Genomic DNA, 22,103 nt, shown 5'->3' on the forward strand with positions numbered 1-22,103 from the left:
AAATCTCTAGGTAGTGTAAACTCTAGTGTGTTAGAGTCAGTAGTCATAGTTGCAGCTATAGAGCAAGACTATAATAGTTAGTCTCAAATATAGCTTCGTGGTAGATATGCTGCTTTAGGTCTATGCTGCAGGTGGGCACCCACATGATCCACTGGGCGGTGCCTCTCACCTTTCTTCTCCTCTCCTCTTCCCTTCCTCTCTTCTCCATTTCCATTTTTACTTATTATAAGTATCTCATAGCTATTATTTTTGTCCATCGCTCCTGTAGTTTCTTGTGCTGGCACCCTTTTCTTTTTTTTTCTCCTTTGTACATGGTGCAGCATCCTCTGCTGGTGGCGAAGAGCATCTCTGAATGCACAACACCGGAACCTGCAGCGTGGGAGTGAGAGAGGCAGGGTAACGGCCCGGTCAGGCGGGGGAGAGATTTGTCCGTCAAGACACCTCTCCCTGGCCCTGCCCCTTCCCCAACCTTTCCCCGACCCTGAAAATAACCTGGGGCTTGCTGATTGGGCTGGAGCTTCGGGAGCTGCGTGCTGGCCTGCCGTCCCCACCCCCGGTCATCCCGTTGCTGCTTCCACCTGCCTGCTGTGTGCTGCTGACGTCCCCGACCCCCCAGTCTGGCCCTCGGCAGGAGGGTCCCCCCTTATGAGCCTGGTCCTGCTCAAGGTTTCTTCCCCCCTAAAGGGGAGTTTTTCCTTGCCACTGTTTGGCTTAAGGCTTTTCTCCCACTATGGGACCTGCCATTGTTTATGTAATAATTGCTCGGGGGTTTATGTTCTGGGTCTCTTGAAAGCGTCTGGAGACAACTTTTGTTGTATTAGACGCTATATACATAAAATTGAATTGAATTAAAGCAGTGAAGAAGGACTCAGAGCAGTAAGATGGTCAGTGTGGATCAGTAGAAGATCAGCCTGATGTCTGCAGTTTAGTGTCAACACAACTTTCATATCATATTCATCTGAACACACAACTAAAACATGGTGTCTGACCTCAGAGTCTCCAGTCTGCAGTCTGGACTCTCCAGATATCCACACAGATGTTTCACTCCTGGATCCTGCAGGTTGTTGTTACTCAGGTCCAGAAGTTTCAGATGGGAGAGGTTCGACTTCAGAACTGAGACCAGAGAAGAACAGCTGATCTCTGACAAACTACAGTCCTCCAATCTGAATATAGAATAAAAGATGTGAGCTGAAGCCACCAGGATGCAGCTTAAAACAGTCAGAAAAAGAACCAGTGAAAAAGAGCTTCATCAATATTAATGACATCATGCTGCTGCTTCAATAAAGCTCTTCAACTCTTCAAGTGGATCCATCCATACAAACTCATGTTATGCAGTCAAATGATTCAAGTTTCCAAACAAACACATTCTGGGACACATTTCGACTCATTCATTTGTATGAAGAGAAAATGAAGCATTTGTTTGATTGTCAGAGACACAAAAACATGAAGAACTGATGTCTAATACTTCATGTAGTACCATATTTTGCGGACCATTAGGTACACCGGGTTGTAAGGCGCATGATAAAACATATTTAAAGCAAAATAGAACAGTCTGGTTGCCAGCGATAGCGGACACCTGAAGTTAGTGTGAGGTTGGCACAACGTTGTATTCCAACATTTGATTATAACTGGATTATGATATAGATTTGAAAATTGGGTTTACTCTAAAAACCTAACGTGACGTCTAGTAATAGTAAGGTAACATGGAGTAGATGTTGGATGATGGTTGCTTGCCAGCGCTACATAATTAGTTATCTAACGTTGTCTGACATTGCAACCTGTATCCAACTGAGGACCGACTTTAATACAACGTCTCTGTGTCAGCTGAATGGTCCAAATCAATCAAGCGGAGCGGCATCTCATTAACCAAAGTCGCACTAAAACATTTTTGACCGATTTTTGAGCGCACTGTGCCACATAAAACTGGTTTGAGGTCAGTAAGCACAACAAGATTCCTACATAAAGCGCCCCGGATTATAGGCCTAGGGCTATAAAGAAAAATTAAGGATTTTAAGTGCGCCTTATAGTGCGGAAAATACAGTACAGTTCCAAGAGTTAAAAAAGCAGATAAACAACTTTTATTGTACATATTGTGTTTGAATATCTCAGTCAGTATAAACGTTCGAATCTTAGTGTTTGGAAATAAATAAAATATCTTTTGATTCCAGAACAAGTGACAGATTAAGATATTTGTTGACGATGCTGCATGATCTCTGCATAAACAAACTCCTGCACAGATTTAGGTAATATTCTGATGGAATGAAGTTGTCTTTGTTTAGGGAATATAGCGCACCTCTATACTGCACACTTGTGCTCAAATAAAAAAGAAGCCTGCAGCCCGCAGACACTTGAACCTGTTTCTAATGATGCCACGAGAAGATTCGTTCAGAGACCTAGATGGTTCAGTGCAGGTCAGGTGTTTGTAGCTGCAGGAGTCACAACTTTTCCAACTTCAGTCAGAGAACAAACCTCAGAGTCTCCAGTTTACAGTCTGGACTTTCCAGAAATCCACACAGTTGCTTCACATCTGAATCCTGCAGGTTGTTGTTACTCAGGTCCAGATGTTTCAGATGGGAGGGGTTGGACTTCAGAGCTGAGACCAGAGAAGAACAGCTGATCGCTGACAAACTGCAGCTCTTCAATCTGAATGAAGACACAAAAAAATTAAAATCTAATCAGATATGTTTGTTCTTTACATCAGTTAGGCTGACATGAAGATCTGGTCTCTGACGGAGTAGTTGAAACATTTAGGTTCATTTACCATCCGCTGACTGGATGGTACTTCACTTATTCATCATCTCATGTTCTGTCTGCTTTGATATCAATTAACTTATGTTGACCAATTTTAATGCTTTGTCAGCAGTTTATGAAAATTGTCCCTTCCTCCCTGAAAAACCAGTGAACTTCATAAAGTTCTAGAAAAAAGATGAAAGTTCATGAAGGCATGTTGTCCGTGAACCACGTCCTCTTCTTTGTCCTCGACTGAACGTCTCCGTCCTCGTCTGACCTCATCAGCTTCTTTCGGACCTGTCTGGTTCTGTCCGACAGTCAGGACGGTGTGAATGTTCTAACAGAACGGATTGATACTTGGATCATAGCAGGTTTGTGTCTAAATGAAACGTGCCTGAATGATGAAGCAGCAGGAAGTTGAGACGATAAACACACCTGAACCATCGATCAGAGGAGTGGACTATGGAGCAAGTTCAACACGGTCAGACTTTCAGAAGCTGGACTGACAAAAGCTGAACTAATAGCTGAACGGGCCCTAATAAAGTGATTCTTCTGAGGGGTTTTGAACGAATTCTTCAGATCTTCATTAAGAACATTTACAAAAGAAACTAAATAGGAGAGATTTTTGATGTCAAAAAATATATTTTTTAAATGTTTGTGATTAAAATTATTTTTTTACATCTTTGGAGGATTACAACTGGATGAATGTAGAAACTTCTCCATGAACTGACCTCAGAGTCTCCAGTCTACAGTTTGGACTCTCCAGTCCATCAGACAGAAGCTTCACTCCTGAATCCTCCAGGTTGCTCTGACTCAGGTGCAGTTCTGTCAGATGGGAGGGGTTGGACTTCAAAGCGGATGCAATAACTTTATAGGTAGTCTTTGAGAGTTTACAACCAACAAACCTGTGATGAGAGAAAATATGATGTCAGTTCTAATAAAATCTGTTATAAACAAACTGATGACAAAACAGACACGTCTCATCTGCGGACATCTTCAGGTGAAGGGAACATGGCGTTACATTCTGTCAGTTATCTGATCCAATAAAGTCATCTGATCCACCAGTCACAATGAAAACATCTGATTCAGGAAAAAAATCTTTAACTTTCAATATTTTTCACTCTGAACATCTTGAATGAAAATGAACAAGTGTGGAGCTGAACATTCCTCAAGTATTCAGCTAAAGGATCTTTTAGTATTTTCTGTTTTATTGACTCCTATATTTGATTATTGATTTTTGTTTTTGCATATTGTGTTCAGGTCTCTTTAAATAATATTTCTCACTATAGTTAAATTCTAATTACGTTAATTTGAAAAAGATTTTATAACTCTCCAGATTTATGTTCAACAATAATGGCTTCTCTGTTACTATTGCTGATTTCTTATCTTCCTGGTATTAGGTTAACACATGGCCAAAACATCTGCATTTATCGTGGTCTGTCCACCTGCTGATGCACATGTAAATAATGACTGATGGTTATTGATCTTCAATCAATGAATAACCCAATGAAATAATGAAAGCAAGAGATCCAGGCACTCGAGACGAAGTAGATTAAAAAGATAAAAAGCCTTTATTAAAAGACGGCTGCCAACATGTTTCGGCCTATCTGGCCTTCATCAGGGCTGACAACGGAGGGCCCCAGACCCAGGCATACCCATTCATCCATTCTCTATAATAATAATAATAATAATAATAATAATAATAATAATAATAATAATAAATCATCAATAATTAATAATCAATTAAACTCAATTTCTTTAATCGCTTGACACCACTAAGTATTATGTACATGTAACCCATTGTTTTAAATGTGGTTGTGCCACTGCACTACTAAAAAAGTGTGTGTTACCCACTTTACTACACTCACCAGCTCACCAGCTCACTCATCAGTGATTGCCACTTCACCACACCCACAATTTAAATCTCTTTGCCACAGACAGTGAGGTGCAGGTAATTTACTAAACCTGGATGACTGGACTAAGATGAAGAAACTGTTGGACTATCTGCACAGTATTGGATTATACTGGAAGATATAATACACTGACAGAGACTTGAATAATGATCGGTAGAGGGCAGCAATACGCCGTTGATGCGTCTAGTCTGCCTAACACAAAGAAGAAGAAGAAGAAGAAGAAGAAGAAGAAGAAGAAGAAGTAGTGAGGTGCACATCACTGGCTGTGGCAGGTCTGTATGCTTTCTTTCTAAAAACATTTCATCATTTGAACTAAACATCCTAACTATCAAATATTCACATTTTAGACTCCATTTACTCGTAATGACCCGCTGATATTACTGATGAGCTGATGAGCTATAGAGAATTGGTGAGTTACTCTGACTGTTTTGAAATGTTTGGTTGACTTGTTTGTTTGGTTTTTTGATTTTCGTTATTTTGATAGTGGTTTTGAAGACTATTTTGATTTGCAAAAACCACTGTTTGATTTGTATGATTTATAGAACGACTGTTTTGAAATTATTGTTTTGGAAATATATTTATTTATTATTGGCCTTTTTTGTGTTCAGGCCAGGTTTCTTTTCAGACCTGAATGATCTCGGATGACTTAAAACACAATGGCGAGCCAAGCCCAGAGAGCTAAGCCCAGTGAGCTAAGCTAGCCCGGAGAGCATGTGCCAGTTGCTTACCTACCAGGATGGTAGGCCCTCAGCTCCATAACCCACACAGCCCCTCCATCACCACTCCAACCAACACAATGGCGAGCTAAGCCCAGGGAGCATATGAACTATGAACTCTGAACTGTGAACTCTGACCAATGACTGACTGAGTCACTTTGGGCTTTTGATTTTTTTTTTTTTTTTCTCAACTGTTGCTGTTTATTTTATTTTGGTTAATTTAATAATAACATTGTTTCAAGCATATTTACAGTGTCTTTACGTTCAATGTAATTCCTTCTCATAACCATCTACTTCTGAAAGCAGTCAAACTACTTATTCCCATACGGTATATGTTACATACACTTGTTCTCCACCACGGGGAGCACAACTCTCTTTTTTTTTTTTTTTTTTTTTTGTGTCAATCACAATATTGGTGAGTTGGCTAACCCATTAGATTAACATAAATACACACTTGGCCCTCCCTCCTCCCTGTTTTTATGGCATTAATCACATGCACTCAACACAAGGGGCGGGAGGGGGTCCCACATCACCCGCGTTCCCTCACCGGCCTGGGCCTGGGACGGGTGGGTCGGGTTACCCGGGCCTGGCGGGGCCCGCCGTGCAGCCTGGGGTGCCTTCTGGCGGTGCTGGATCCCCCCGGGGAGGGGGAAACGGTGCGTGATTGTATGTCTGTGTCGGTGAGAATGCGGTATGGAAGGGTCCTGCCATGGAGGATTTGAGCCTCCATTGGCAGGACATCAAAAACTTAATAATTTATCAATATTATATTATACAAAGATGGTTATTATTATTATTATTATTATTAGTATTATTATTAGTATTATTTTTATTATTATGTATAGTATATTATATTATTATTAGTATAGGTATCGGATAGGTGAATGGATGAATGAATGGGATGCCTGGGTCTGGGGCCCTCCGTTGTCGGGCCTGCGCGGGTGTCGCCTTGTTGGGGGGTTCCCTCTCTCCGGGCCCGTCTCCGGTCCCCCCCGCTGCCTCTACGGCGGGGCGCCCCTCTGGTCTTGGAGGGCCACTTTCGTGGGGGACGGGTGCGCCTGCCCGCGTCGGCGGCCGGGGCGGCTCTGTCTCTCCGGGCGGGCTGGCCCCCTGCCGGGTGGGGGTCGCTGGCCTGAAGGGTGAGGGCCTCCTGGCCGCGTGTCCGGCCCGGACCGGGTGGCCGGGGATTGCCTGGGTCGCGGTCCGCCGCCGCGGGATCCCTGGCTGCTTCTTTCCGCGCCGTGGGGGCCCCGCCCGCGGGCCCCCTCGGCCGCCGCCGGGTGGGGGGGGGGGCCTCGCAGGCGGTGGGTTGCCTCCCTCCTACTTCTCCCCTCTGTGGGGTTGCCGGTGGCCTGGGTTCCGGGCTCTTCCTTGTCGGCCTCTGGTCTCACGGGTGGCGGGGTTGCTCCCCCCCCTCCCCCACTATAGATACACTTCAGGTGGAGCTTTGTTTGGTTTATTACACACACACACACACACACACACACACACACACACACACACACACACACACACACACACACACACACACACACACACACACACACACACACACACACATGCATGATCATATACATACACACACACACACATAGACATACACACTGGCTTGTTCACCTGCATGCTGGCTCTCTAGTTTTTGGGTTTAGGTAGCGGTAGCGATAGCTTAGCTCAGACTGCGATCAGATCTCAAGATTTAGGTCGATTGCTGTTCGTGTTTTGGATGGCTCCGTGCCGGTTTCGTGCTTTGTTTGTGGTTTTTTTGTTGCAGATTTCCAGTGCTTGACGTGTGTCTCCGTGTGTTCCTGCTTCCTGGATTGGCAGTGGATGTCGTCACCACCCCCCCCCACCCCCTCCCCCCCCCAAAAAAAAAAAAAAAAAAAAAAAAAAAACACTGGGTTTGTATGTGTATATTTATGTATGTGTACGCATATGTGTGCGTATATATATGTATATATTACATATAGTAATAATGCACATATATACACTTTTGGTTTCTACCGTCATGGTATCAATCAATAATATGTGTGCAGACAAGGTAAAAAAAAAAAAAAAAAAAAAAAAAAAAAAACATAAATACGCACCTAAGTGCAAGTCAAACTTCAGAACCCAAGGAAGAACACACACACTCTAACCTAAGTGCCTAACTTGTCAAAGAGAAACAACACGTAACACTTTTAATATTTATCATAATGAACTAATGACTTTGGGGCCTTTTCTACACAAGTATTTGAAATATGAACCTCTGGTTGACTTGAGGTGACCTAGAATAAACAAACACATCCAAATACAAAAGTTCTTATTTTGACGACAAAATACAAGATTTAATGTACTAAACTGTTAATCTACACAAACTGATTATGTTATTGATCACATCTTGACTTACTGAACTTCTCTGCGGTACTTCATAGCTGAGATCAGTCTCTGTCGAACCCCTTCTGTTGAGTCGTGCTCCTCCACGCCCAACTGAACCAGAACCTCCTCTGGAAAAAATAAATCAACAATAAAAAAAACCATTAAGGAAACTGACCTGGAAAAATTAATGACTGTTGTGACGTATTAACCTAAAGTGTGGCCTCTGTAATTAACATCAGAAGTCTCTTCAATCTTTAATCAGTCAGTCTGAATGTTTAAAGTGGGGATCAGCAACCCGTGACTCTAGAGCAGGGGTTCTTAACCTTTCTGACCTTGGGGCCCAATTTTTTCAGTACAGAGTGGCCCGGGGCCCATTAAATATAAACACTGTATAGCAGGGGTATTCAACTAAAACTTTAAGAGGTCCATTTAGAGAAAATTTACTCAAGCGAAGGTCCAGAACATCATTATATATATATATATATATATATATATATATATATATATGTATGTGTGTGTGTGTGTGTGTGTGTGTGTATATATTCAAGTAGCCTCATAGTTGTATCAACATCTGCATCTGACTGTTATATTAAAAAAAGTACATATTTGCCAATTAACATGTTTAACTTGAATTAAACATATTTTTTTCTCTTAAAGATAAAGTAGATTTTATTTTATTTTTCAAATGCTATCTTATTTTATTTCTCTACCAGCAGTTTGAATTTCCCCTTTTCTTTGTTAATTCTCTCAACACATTTTTATACTAAATTAATATAAACACATCTTAACAATTTAACAGTTTTGCAGTTTTTCTTTCTTCCCCTATTATAATCTTATGCCCCCACTTTCTGTTGTTCAGTGAGAGAACTGAGCTCTAACTTCTCCTGTCAGGACTTTAAATCTGGGCTGGATGGTGTCAGGTTCTCATATGCATGTGGAGGTGTTCATTGTTGAGCCTGAAACGATATAGTTTTAATTATGTTCACTGTGGAGAAAGCTGCTTCACAGCTGTATCTGGACCCAAATATGGGCAGGATGTTTTAAGATGGTCAGTTTATTTTTCTGTGACTTCAGTTCACTTGAGTGGATATGTTTGATGAAAAACTTTGTGTTTTGTTTCAGTGGCGTTTCACTTTCGCACTTTGAACGCCACGGTCTCTGAACGTATGAGACACTGGTTTTGTTCCAGTGGGAAGACTGAACAGGATGCATTTGTCCATTCCGGGTTGCATATTTAAAAATACAGCGAGGACAAAACTTAGTTTGATTTTACTTTAAGTTATTTACATTAATAAGTTGTCAGGACTCAGTGTGTCGGGTTCATCCGAGCCTGATCAGCTGCGACGGGCACAGCCCGCACCGCAGCTCTCTGGCCGCGCTGCAGCAGTTACTTTCCGATGCTTTTTCGAAAGCCCAAACAGTCCAGTCCAGCAGACACGACAGCCCACGCATCTACATCTACCATCTTTCAGCAGTAACGACGGAGCCCACCGCCCGAGCGGCAGCCTCAGCCGACCTCCCCGGCCGCGGGGACGCGCCGGGATAAATGAGCACGCCGCGCTCGCTCGCTCTGGGCGCAGACCCAATTAATCGATCCCTAATCCTGGCGGATCTAAACCTACTCTGTGCAAAATGAAGGATTTTCTCTGTAAAGACACACCATTTCTCTTACTATTACACGTACAGCTAGCTGAGTGTCTTCTCCTCATTTGGTTGGGAGTTGCTATGCAGTCCCGCGGCCCTCGCGGCTCACAAGTACAAAACAGAATTTTTTTTTGGCGGCCCACTAGATGGCGCTCGCGGCCCACACTTGGGCCGCGGCCCTATGGTTAAGAATCACTGCTCTAGAGCCGCATGCGGCTCTTTAGCGCCGCCTTAGTGGCTCCCTAGAGATTTTTAAAAAATTTTTAAAAATGGAAATCGATGGGGAGGGAAATATCTTTTTGGTTTTAATGTGGTTTCTGTAGGAGGACAAACATGACACAAACATTCTGAACGTTTTCCAATGCTGTAAAAATGTGTAGAATAAATATTACATTTCAACATTTCCGGTAAAGATTTGCGTCGGAGCCTGCGACACACGTTTCTACCAGCCAGGCAGGAGGCTGTTTGGAAACCAACCGGCCAAAGGGATTGTTTCCAGCGGGAAAAAGAGAAATAACTGAGGAGAAAAGAGGATTCAAAAAAACAAAAAATCTAATCCTTAAAAAAGGTAAAAACTAAACAATATGAAGGTTTAATTACTTTAAATCTGGATTAAATCCTTTTTTATTTAAATTTTTTGTTTTAATATTGTTGCTGGTGTTTCTATGTAATATATGCCGAGTCTTGTTTGTTACACGTTGACCCAAATATGTAATTTAAAATTCTGATTAAATGAAAACATTTACAAAAAAGTGGATTAAACTTGAATAATTACATATTAACAAATTGAAAACTACAATAAAAAAATTAAAACATTTTTGAAAAAACAAATCCTTGAAATGTATAAAAACTGAATATGAAGGTTTAATTACTTTAAAACTGTATTAAATGCTTATTTATTTTATTTTCTTATATTTCTGTTGGTGTTTCTATGTTATTTATGCTTAGTCATGTTAGTTGACCAAAATGTCATTTAAATTGTGGGTTTCTACCAGCAGGCGGCGCCAGCCAGGTGGCTGTTGTCTTCATTCTAAGGCTTAAACAAGACTTAATTTTTTGCGGCTCCTCCAGACATATTTGTTTTTTTGGTCCAATATGGCTCTTTCAACATTTTGGGTTGCCGACCCCTGGTTTAAAGGGTTAAAAGTGCTGACTGCTATTTGGTGTCATGGTGTTCAAACACTGAACATGGAGCAGACATTTCATATATATATACTGTACATACAAATACAAGTAAATCCATATGTATGATTAAGTCAATGCCAAATGTATTGATCTTGACGATGTCCCGACTTATCGCAGTAGATTGACGGAACAGATTTGATTCGTTTCAGAATTGCAACCACAGAAACAAAAACACCAACTGAGGAAGACGGTTCAGAAACAGAGATGGTTTTAGAAATGATGGTGAGAAAAGAAAAGTGTGACTGAAAAAAATGATTGTATCCTTGTCAGAGATTTTAATTTATTATTTACAGATTCTGTGCTTTTATTCTCAGATTTTGAGTTTGATTCAGGTTACATCTGGTGTTGAGTTGACAACAGAAGTGATGAGGAGGGACTGTGTGTTCCCTCATTTCTTTCATGAAGGTAGATCAACACTTTTTTCAACGCAGCTGTACTGCCCCCGTTTTATTGGAGTATGAATTTAATTCTGTCTTCACATTACACATCGCTCCTTTAACAAAGGCAAAAAAGTAGGAGCGAGACCAACCTAACAACATCACTAACAAACATCTGGAACTTATTGCTCTGGACAACCAGCCTTTTACAGCTGTTACAGATGTTGGGTTTTACAGATCTGTGAACTACATTGAGCCTCACAACAGAAATCCCAATTGGTGTTTCCAGACGTGGCGTTACCTGCAAGTTATCATCTGTAATAACATAGATGGACTCCAGGTTTTTGAAATTATCACTTTCAATAGGTTACTGCAAGACTGTGTGAATCAGAGGAAGCCCATTAACTTGGAATAATTTATTAGTACTGGGGACTATTTGTGCTCTGTAAGATTAAAAATAAATACAGTTGACATAGTGAGAGCATCTCAATTCTACTATGTCAGATTCAATATCAGTATCAAATATCGGAGCAGAAGTTTATCTGCATATATCAGTACTACTATCAACAGTCTGAAAAAACTTCATTCAAAGTATTGGCATATCAGATATCAGCAAATATTTAATATCCTGCAGCCCTCATATTTACACACACACAAATTATGAAATTATATCTTTACCTTCATCTCTTTTTTCCTCCTCCTCCTTTCTTTCCTGCTTTTTCCTGTATTTGTAACCAACAAATCCACAAACCAAGACCAGCGGCAGCACAACACCCACTGCTACAATAACTCCAGTCCTGTCTGCAACAAAAAACAAACAAGAATTAAAATGACAGTTTTTGTGTTTTTGATGTTAGTAATTTGAACCTGAGTCTCAACAGATCACAGCACACATGAACCTTCACAACTCTCCGTTACTGTTTGTAGGTGCAGTTACCTAAATGTGTTTTTATTTATAACCAGTTCTTGAGCTAAAGTCAGTGACACAGGAGTTCTTTGAAGGTTTCAACTATTTACTAAAACAGATAATTCAGAATAATTTAGCAACATTAAAAGTCTCCATCTATAGCAGGAGATGGATGCAGTTGTGTGACGTCACGGTCAAAGACTGTTGCTCTGATGATCTACAGTACGTCACCGACAACTTACTGCTGCAGCAGACTGATGTCATGCAGATGTTCATACAATCAGCTCAACTTTTGACATGAACATAAACAAACAAGCAGCACTCTTTCATTTTAAATATTCAAATTAAACATTAGACATGACCAACACTAAACTCTTAATAACTGATTTTCATTCTGGCTCTAACACTGTGACCACAGATTTTTAACCATCTTACCTCTTGGTATGTGAAGAAAGGTGTATTTCACGTATGTTTCCGCTTCATAACCGAGTTCACATTTGTATGTTCCTGTCTGGTCTGAAGATAAATGCTTCAGAGTGAGACCTCCTGTCTCTGATACAGTCATCACGTGCTGCTTCCACCTCTCTGAAGTTGTGTAACGTCCTTCATGTCCCCTCTGTGTCAGGATGATCTCTTTGTGGTTAAATGTCCAGATGAGATACCTTATTGGATAATTGGCAGTTGAGCAGGAGATGAATGTTTCAGTTTTGGATCCATTTATAACAGCTGAAATTACAGTAAACAAGACATGGAATGATGGAAACCCAAAACACCTCAAACTGAAAAGAAAACTGAACATCAGTTGTAAAGGACAAACGTTTTTGTAGATGACATGAACATCTCATTAAGGTCTACGTAGCACTGAGAGCCACCACATAAATATTTAAATGTCATTTCTACCTGGTTGAAGCAAAGTGGATCTCCTGCTGTTTGCTGGAGTGCTGACGGTGCAGATGTAGTCCAGGTCAGTGTCTCTGTCTGAAAGTATCAGAGAGCTGCTGATGTTGTAAAGCTGCTGTTCATACTGCTGGACTGTTGGTGGGTTCTGCAGGTTCATGCTGGATGGAGGATTGGTGGTCCAGGTGAGTCCAGGTTCAGGATAGATCCCCTCTGAGCTGCAGGTGATTTCATTTTGTACCTGCTCAATGTTGATGTTCTGGACTGGAGCTGGAGGACAAATATGCAGTTGTTAATGTTGTTCATGTAACTGAACCGCATGTTTACTTCGTTTGAGTTGCTGCGTTCTGGTCTTGTTGAAACGGAATGGTTAATTGGTCTAATCCAGTATACAGGAATTATAGCCATCCAGAAGTGTAGCTGGGTGATTCTTCAATTAAGGGAGTTTTTCTGTCCCCAGGGTAGATTTTCAAGAAAAAAATGCTTTTTAGAAAAAACAATTATTGCATTTGTTAAAGTTAGGTTGTAGTAGCTATGAAAAAAATAACTGTGTCTCAATGATGACATTTTAATACTTTTTCAGTGTGTTGAAAATTGAAATGTGCAAGAATTTCATTGTGTTGGGTTTGTCCCCAACCCAGACTTTTTGACATCCCCTCTATAATAAAGCAATAAAAAGTGCTAAATTCATTAAAACTTTACTTTGCATTTCCTTGTAACAACTTAAAAAGGCATTTTTCAAATTCATATAATTTATATTTTTTCAATTTGCAATTTATTTATAGTGAAATATCGCTGTCCCTCATCCATCTGTCATTACCATCACATTCAACATTTTAGAGAGCAATAAAGTTTTTACAAACAGTTACTTACATTGTTGCATGCAAATTAGATGCTCCAGAGGAACATTCCCAGACATGAGGCAGAAGCCTGATTTTTTGATGCTCACATATGTAAGTAATTTGATGTTTTATACACCCTGATCTGAGAGTATGTTTATTAGGCGTCATTACCAAACAAGTCACTAGTTGAGTATTTTCATTCATTAATAGGAAATTTCACTTTATTTACATATGTACAGTGTGCTTAACTAACCAGTTAGCTTAGCTAGTCAAAAAAATTTGCCAACATTTTCTGCAAAGAGTGAGAATTGTCATTACCATCACATGTCATTACCATCACACAAGTGACTGTGATGGTGATGACTATCAGTGATGGTAATGACAATGTATCTGTTTATTACCTTATAACTAGAATATATTAGCTTAATTTACCATGCACTACTTTACTATGATACATAATTGAACAGTGACAAACCATAATTTACATTATTTTTGTTTGAAGATGTCAACATGGCGCCAGCTAAACCAGCTTAACGGTCAAAAAAATACAGAGACAAAATCAAGGAAGATCCTGAGAAATATCAGCAATATCTTGAAAGAGAAAAAGTGATACAAAAAAAGAAAAGAGACAGGAAAATTGAAAGCCATCTCACAATTTTCAAAGCGGGAACAAAGATGCAGGAGACGACAGTGGAAGGTTAACCAAAGAAACAGTAGGGCCAGTAATAATTCTGCAGTGTCTGTACAACCACCCGGATGAGCCATCCAGTGTGATGTGGATCTACGATTCGGCGCATTTTCGTTACGTAACCAAAATGCAAACCCCGCCCACAACTATAAAACCGTGTAACTGCAGGCGAGCGTCCGACATCGCACTACGCACTGCGTGACATCAGACGCTCTCTGTCCATCTCCCTCTAGCAGCTGCCACTTTATTGAGGTTTTTGTAGTGAAATGAGGAGGAATCATAGAGATAACTTCTCATTTCAACTAACTGGATCAGCCGTTCCTCATCCGTGACTGTTTCCTACAGCGCTTTCAACCGGCTTTCAATGCGAGCGACAGGAAGAAAATAGAAGCAGGGCGTCCAACAAATGTTCAAAACGGCGCGCTGCGTCGTGCTGCGTCGCTGCGGACAGTTAGGACAGTCCGATAGAAAATAAAGCAATGGAATTGATTTTGTCGCTGACGCTCACTCGCCTGAATTATGGTTCCGTGTTAAATCGACGCAGAGCCTACGGCGTAGGGTACGGCGTAAGGTACGGCGTAGGGTACGGCGTAGGGTACGGCGTAGGGTACGGCGTAGGGTACGGCGTAGGGTACGGCGTAGGGTACGGCGTAGGGTACGGCGTAGGGTACGGCGTAGGGTACGGCGTAGGGTACGGCGTAGGGTACGGTGCGCGTCGCCGCGTACCTTATGCAGTAGGCCAGGGGTGGGCAATCCTGGTCCTCGAACGCCGGTGTCCTGCATGTTTTAGATGTTTCCCTGCTTTAAAACACCTGATTCTAATGAATCATTGTCATCAGCTTGTCATCCAGGGCTGCACAATTCTGTTAATGGCACAGTCACTTGTATCGTGGTGCAATGAAGCAGGGAAACATCTAAAACCTGCAGGGACACCGGCCCTCGAGGACCAGGATTGCCCACCCCTGCCGTAGGCTCTGCGTTGGTGTAACGCGTAACCATAAATAAGCCTTAACTCCGCCGGCTGGAGCTTCTGCCATTTTTTCATAGCGGTGTATCGTGTCATTCAGGCAGCCAATCAGCACAGAGCCTCATTATCATAGCCTCGCCCACTCAGAATCCCACATAAAGAATGAGGTTAGAAACGGTAAAGATAAAGACATGGCCCAGAGGCTGAATTTCCAATTTATTTAGAAAAAACAATCAAAAGCTTGTTTTTAAGACATTCAAGGCCTGTTTAAAAAAGACATTAAATCCCATAATAAGTCTCCTTTAATATGGGTCACGCCACTGTTGCTGTGCATGAATTAAAATGCTACACACTAATTTGAGAGTGCTGAAATCTTTATTTTCTATTTTATCATTTTTGGATTGACACCAATCATATGGGAAATTTGAGTTGAGCATGCCAATTCTCTTGTTTGATCCTTTATTATGTCAGAATTGAACCAGCTGGCCCGAAGAAGATATTATTACATAAGCAATGCTGTGGTAGTTTACCAAATGATTAATTTTAGTGGAAGGTTAAGTGTTCACAAGGTGTTGTTTTTAAAAAGTAGTATTTTCTTTATGTTTGTTGTCAAAAAAAACAAAAAAAAAAAACACCAGTGTTCATTTTTATGTCATTACCAAAACATGTTGTCATTACCGGAATACATTGTCATTACCGTCACAATACACTTTTTGACAGAAAAGTTTGCTTTTTTGTTAACTTGGGTTTTACCTCAATCATTGTGGTAATGTTTAATTGTCTAAATTTGCATTTTCTGAAAAAATATGCATTGCAATTCAAATATTCTCATTAGTATGCAATATTTAATTGTTGAGACAAGGCAATATATTAAAAAGTTAGAGAGAACATGGTGTTAAAATGTATTTTAAATGTACTTACAAATATTTAGAACATGATTTTTAAAGAGCATGTTTTGTACTTACTGGAATGATTGTGAAAACTTTGCTTGTCAAATCATTTTGTATTAAAATCAGTGTTTTGTTTTTGTGATGGTAATGACATTTTACTGTGACAACTTTGAAAAAAGCATCATAATATCAAAATGATCATGAAGTACAATCAAAGCTATGCTAAGATCTTTGTTCCAGACCAATTGATAAACCTTTTGAAATAGAAAAAACAGAGATTAAAGAACTTTTTTTTTTTCAAAATTCCAAAAGTCAAAAGTGCCCCGAATTGAAGAATCACCCAGCTATAAAAGCCTGTATGATTCATCATTATAAACATAAATATGGCTTCACTTTGGTCAAAAATCGTAACTGGAAGAAGTGGTTTCAAGGCTGAAACCATCATCTGTATCCCATCACTTCACTGCTGAGGTCTGCAGTAATGTGGACTTTGTTCTGGTCTGTAGCGCTAAAGAAAGAGGAGTATTATACAAAGATGGTTATTATTATTATGTATAGTATATCTTATTATTAGTATAGGTATCGGATAGGTGAATGGATGAATGAATGGGATGCCTGGGTCTGGGGCCCTCCGTTGTCGGGCCCGCGCGGGTATCGCCCTGTTAGGGGGTTCCCTCTCTCCGGGCCCGTCTCCGGTCCCCCCCGCTGCCTCCGCGGCGGGGCGCCCCTCTGGTCTTGGAGGGCCACTTTCGTGGGGGGGGGGGGCACCTGCCCGCGTTGGCGGCCGGGGCGGCTCTGTCTCTCCGGGCAGGCTGGCCCCCTGCCGGGTGGGGGTCGTTGGCCTGGAGCGTGAGGGCCTCCTGGCCACGTGTCCGGCCCGGACCAGGTGGCCGGGGATTGCCTGGTCATCCTGATCATCCTGTTGCTGCTTCCGCCTGCCTGCTGTGTGCTGCTGACGTCCCCGACCCCCCCAGTCTGGCCTTCGGCAGGAGGGTCCCCCCTTATGAGCCTGGTCCTCCTCAAGGTTTCTTCCCTCCTAAAGGGGAGTTTTTCCTTGCCACTGTTTGGCTTAAGGCTTTTCTCCCACTATGGGAGTTTTTACCTGCCATTGTTTATGTAATAATTGCTCGGGGGTTTATGTTTATGTTTATGTTCATGTTCTGGATCTCTGGAAAGCGTCTAGAGACAACATCTGTTGTATTAGACGCTATACAAATAAAATTGAATTGAATTTAATTGAAATAGGCCTCATAACAATACATAACAAACGTCCTTTTCCTACTGAGCATTAATAACATGTCATAATCGAAGGAGAACTAATTAAAACGGATGTCCTTAACATGAACCTATTGTATTATTGGATTATCAAGGACACTTTCGTGTTTTTGTGTTTAGAAATGTTAAAATAGTTATATATAAATATAAATATAAATAATAATAATAAATAATAAATATAAATAGTTAAAACGATTTTGTCAAGCAAAGCGGACTGGCGTCGTCTCTATAGCAACGGTAGCTGAGGATTATGGGTAGTGTATTGCCTACAATTATCCATCACTGATAAAAACAACTCTTTTTTTCACCAGCGTCATGTGTGCGACCTGTGTTTACAATTAGTTTGGCCACCGTCAATATTTTCTTGTATTTTACCTGTTTAATATTCTAAAGTCACACTTAAAAGTAACTCCACTTCTCTGTCACTCCAACGAAAGACTTGTTCCGTCTAACTGGAAGTTACACATGTCATTAGTTGATGTTTTTCCAGGATTCTGATTCGCTGGCATGATCCGGGTCCCTACCTACTAACAACCAGCCCCGTGATTGGCTGAGACTTACCAAGCGTACAAATCATTACTGGGCTACTCAAACATTTGTTTCAGTTATCCATAACTGAAACAAATGGCCGGTAACTACTAGCAGGTTAATAGCCCCCCACTAGCCTACTTATGGGACTAAATAATGCCTCATTCCATGGGCTGATACCAGTCAACGGCCCACGATCTGTCACGTGTCTAGGATCTCCCCGTCACTATGACGTCAGGGGAATTCCCAGAGGGGGTTCCACAATCTTGAAACTCCGTGACTTGGTCGCAAAAGGAATAGTCAGAAAAATGTATTTATACAATTCAAGGGCTATTATTGTAATCCCTCTACGTTTTTGTACTTTGGAACAAGTAGGCAGGGTACGTTTTTATGTGAGAGGAGTCGGGAGTGTAGTGTTTGGTTGTCATGGTGATTTGGTGATTACTTGCCCTGGGCGTCAAGTAGTGCCGCAGCGTAAGCGTCCTTGTGGGACGCATCGGGGGTAGCGGAAAGGTGGGGGGAGGATATAAAGCGAGACGACGGCTACTAGTCCCCTATTTAAGTTTTTAAAATATATATACATCTCCCAAAAATGTCAGACAACTAGTAGGCTACAGCCACAGAATATATGGGAAATATAAACGCATGCATGCAATGCATTAAACTAAAAATATATTTTTCAAAAAGGCTGCTGTCGTTTTGTTGGTGCCCAATTCCATCCCCATTTCAGTCTGGCCAAAGTGGAAAAATGCTTCTTAATAACTCATAAACCATGCATGATACTCACTGAACAGAGATTGTGGGATAACATTTTTTAAATTGAAGTATTTGCATTTTAAAAGAGGAATGAGGACGCGGTGATCAGCTGCTCTGAGCGTCAGATATAGCCGCAGACGGGATTACATTGGAGTCAATTGGAGCCTACTTGCGTCTGAAAGAGACGCAGAAGGGTACCTTTTGCGTCAGTAGATGGCGCCAATGGCTCTTGACCGTTCGTCGGAATCCGACGCCTCCGGAGTGAGACTGTGTTGGGTGAGGACAGTGAAGAGGTGGACAGATGATTCAAATCTTGTGTTACAGACCTGCTTTGACTGCACCGATTGGTGCGTTTGTGAAGCAGAAGAATCCAGTTCCAGTTCCTGAGAGAACTCGCCTTGAGTTGAAAGAAAATGTCCCTCTGCAGGCTGTTGTCAAATCTTTGCAGGTGTTTTTTTCCACCCAAAACTCAAAGACGCAACAAAACGTTTGCGTTTTACCGTCTAAGCTTCGTCTTGTAAAGACCCTTAAATATCGCAAAAGTAAAACCTGTACTAAAACATTTTTACTGCTGATTTTATTCATGGTTGATTTTAACTTGTAGCACTTTGAGATTTGTTTTTAATGAAAAGTGCACTAGAAATAAAATATATTATTATTACTACTATTATTATTATTTTTTATGTGCATTTAGACGTGTCCTCCATTACTGGAAGTGACATAGTCGGTCAATTTAAAGTCATTAAAATATAGTTTCCAGCTGTTTTTGGCCTCATTCATACGATGTAGTTGTGCTGTAACACTACTTAATCATTATGCATTACTGCTTTACATCAGGGCTTTATCTCTGAATAATCATTTGAATGATCTGCTGCCCCCTCCTTGAACCACCACTGTTAGGGTCTCCCATGGCAAGCAGGTCCTTGGTGATGTGCCAGACTAAGAGCGGTTCACAATCTAATCATGGTAAATAAAAAAATCAGGGACCGTTAAGTCGCCCGGTTTGGCATCACTGGGGCCCCTCCCTGGAGCCAGGCTGGAGTGCCCATGGGCTCAACCCGAAACGTTGACGTGGGCCCCCCTTCAAGTAGACTCACCACCTGCAGGAAGGACCATGACAGGCTGGTGCAATGTGGGCTGGGTAGCAGTCGTGGCGGGGTGCCTCGATGACTCAATCCCTGGACCAGAACCCTTGCAGTGGGGACATGGAATGTCACCTCGCCTGGGGGGAAGGAGCCGGAGCATTTGCGAACGTTTGAGAGATACCGGCTAGAGATAGTCGGGCTCACCTACCCAGCTCCTTGAAAGGGGCTGGACCTTCGACAACTCTGGAGTTGCCCAGGGTGAGAGGCGGCCAGCTAGTGTGGGTTTGTTTATAGCCCCTCAGCTCAGTCGCAATGTGTTGGAGTTTACCCCGGTGAACGAGAGGGTCAGAAAAAAAAGTCTCTCACTGTTGTTTGCGCCTACGGGCCGAACAGCAGTGCGGAGTACCCGGCCTTCTTGGAGTCCTTGGGAGGAGTACTTGACAGTGGTCGAACTGGGGGTTCGATTGTTCTACTGGGGGACTTCAACGCTCACTTGAGCAATGACAGGGACACCTGGAGAGGCTTGATTGGGAGGAACAGCCTCCCCGATCTGAACCCGAGTGGTGCTCTGTTATTGGACTTCTGTTCCAGTCACAGTTTGCAAAGCATAAGGGTGTCCATCAGTGCACGTGGCACCAGGACACCCTAGGCCGGAGGTCGATGATAAACTTTGTTATTTCATCTGATCTTCGGCCGTATGTCTTGGACACTCGGGTGAAGAGAGGAGCTGAGCTGTCAACTGATCACCAGTTGACAGCTCCAAGTTGGACAGACCGGGCAGAACCAAACGTACTGTGAGGGTCTGTTGGGATCGTCTGGCTGAGCCTTCTTTCAGGGAAGTCTTCAACTCTCATCTCTGAGAGAACTTCTCACAGATTCCGAGGTAAGCTGAGGACATTGAGTCCGAGTGGACCATGTTCTCTGCCTCCATTGTCGACGCAGCAGTTCGAAGTTGTGGACGCAAAGTCTCTGGTACCTGTCGTGGCAGTAACACCAGAACCCGGTGGTGGACACCGGAAGTAAGGGGTGCTGTCAGGCTGAAGAAGAAGTCCTACCAGGCTATGTTGGCTTGTGAGACTCCTGATGCAGTAGATAGGTACCGGCAGGCAAAGCAAACCGCAGCTTGGGCAGACCTGGAAGCAAAACTCGGGTCTGGGAGGAGTTTGGTGAGGCCATGGAGAAAGACTTTCGTTCAGCCTCAAAGAAATTCTGTCAAACGTACGGCGTCTCCGAAAGGGGAAGCAGTACTCTGCCAACACCTTTTACGGTGCTGGTAGGGAACTGTTGACCTCGACTGGGGACATCATCGGACGGTGGAAGGAATACTACGAGGATCTCCTCAATCCGACTGACATGCCTTTCATTGAGGAAGCAGAGACTGTGGACTCGGGGATGTGCTCATCCATCACCCAAGGAGGTCACTGAGGTGGTTAATAAGCTCCTCAGTGGCAGGGAACCGGGGGTGGATGAGATCCGCCCTGAGTACCTCAAGTCTCTGCATGTCATAGGGCTGTGTTTGTTGACACGCCTCTGCAACATTGCATGTAAGAAGCGGAGTGGCTAACCGGGTTGATGGTCCCTCTTTTTAAAAAGGGGGACCAGAGCAGGGCCGGTTTTTGCTATGGGCAACTGCCCAGGGCGCAATCCGGGTGGGAGCGCACGAGCGCTCTTAATAAAAAAAAAATTCGCTCTGACAGTTCCATTTCAAATCTATTCAATGGGTGTTGTTATTGTCACATCAACTTGCTGCTGCTGAGTGTCGTGTGTGTGTGTGTGTGTGTGTGTGTGTGTGTGTGTGTGTGTGTGTGTGTGTGTGTGTGTGTGTGTGTGTGTGTGTGTGTGTGTATGTGTGTTAGGGTGACCAGATGTCCCGCTTTGTGCGGGACTGCACAGCATTTTCATCACTTTTTCCGCGTCCCGCATATTGAGATGATGTCCCGCAATTTGATTGACATCTGTATTTTTTTTTTACCTCTGGCTTTTGTCCAATGGATGCGAATAAAACAGAGAAGGCTGTCATTACGGGGCTGTTTATTTGATGATGATGCTGTCAATAAAACTGCGTGTGGTCAAGTGTGGTCAAGTGTGTACGTGACGTGTGTTGCTGCTGCAGCTGCGCGCCGTGTACACGCGCACACGCGCAACGGTGGCGGTGCTGAAAACAGTCTCGACTCGACTGGAGGAGAAACAGGCTAAAAATGATGGAAACGACAACAAAAAAGAGGAGATGCAGCTATAACAAAGATTGGGAAATTAAATATGACTGGGTGAAACAGGTGAAAGGCGATTCACAGCGGGTTTTCTGCGAACTCTGCCAGAGTTATTTTTCAGTTTCACACGGCGGGGAA

The 22,103-nt window shown here is 42.4% G+C and overlaps 1 protein-coding gene across 1 annotated transcript in view; it reads right to left on the minus strand.

Moving 5' to 3' along the window:
- The window catches only part of LOC133419794 (uncharacterized), a 58,825-nt gene that overhangs the window by 24,260 nt on the left and 12,462 nt on the right, over positions 1-22,103 (minus strand). Inside the window, exons 4-10 of the mRNA XM_061709215.1 lie at positions 12,728-12,994; positions 12,263-12,553; positions 11,599-11,721; positions 7,746-7,842; positions 3,462-3,635; positions 2,470-2,643; positions 990-1,163 (exon numbers count right to left, since the gene is read on the minus strand). Coding sequence (XP_061565199.1) covers positions 990-1,163; positions 2,470-2,643; positions 3,462-3,635; positions 7,746-7,842; positions 11,599-11,721; positions 12,263-12,553; positions 12,728-12,994 — 1,300 coding nt within the window. The remainder of the gene's footprint in view (positions 1-989; positions 1,164-2,469; positions 2,644-3,461; positions 3,636-7,745; positions 7,843-11,598; positions 11,722-12,262; positions 12,554-12,727; positions 12,995-22,103) is intronic.

Source organism: Cololabis saira, chromosome 19 (assembly GCF_033807715.1).
Source record: "Cololabis saira isolate AMF1-May2022 chromosome 19, fColSai1.1, whole genome shotgun sequence".
Classification (NCBI taxonomy): Eukaryota; Metazoa; Chordata; class Actinopteri; order Beloniformes; family Belonidae; genus Cololabis; species Cololabis saira.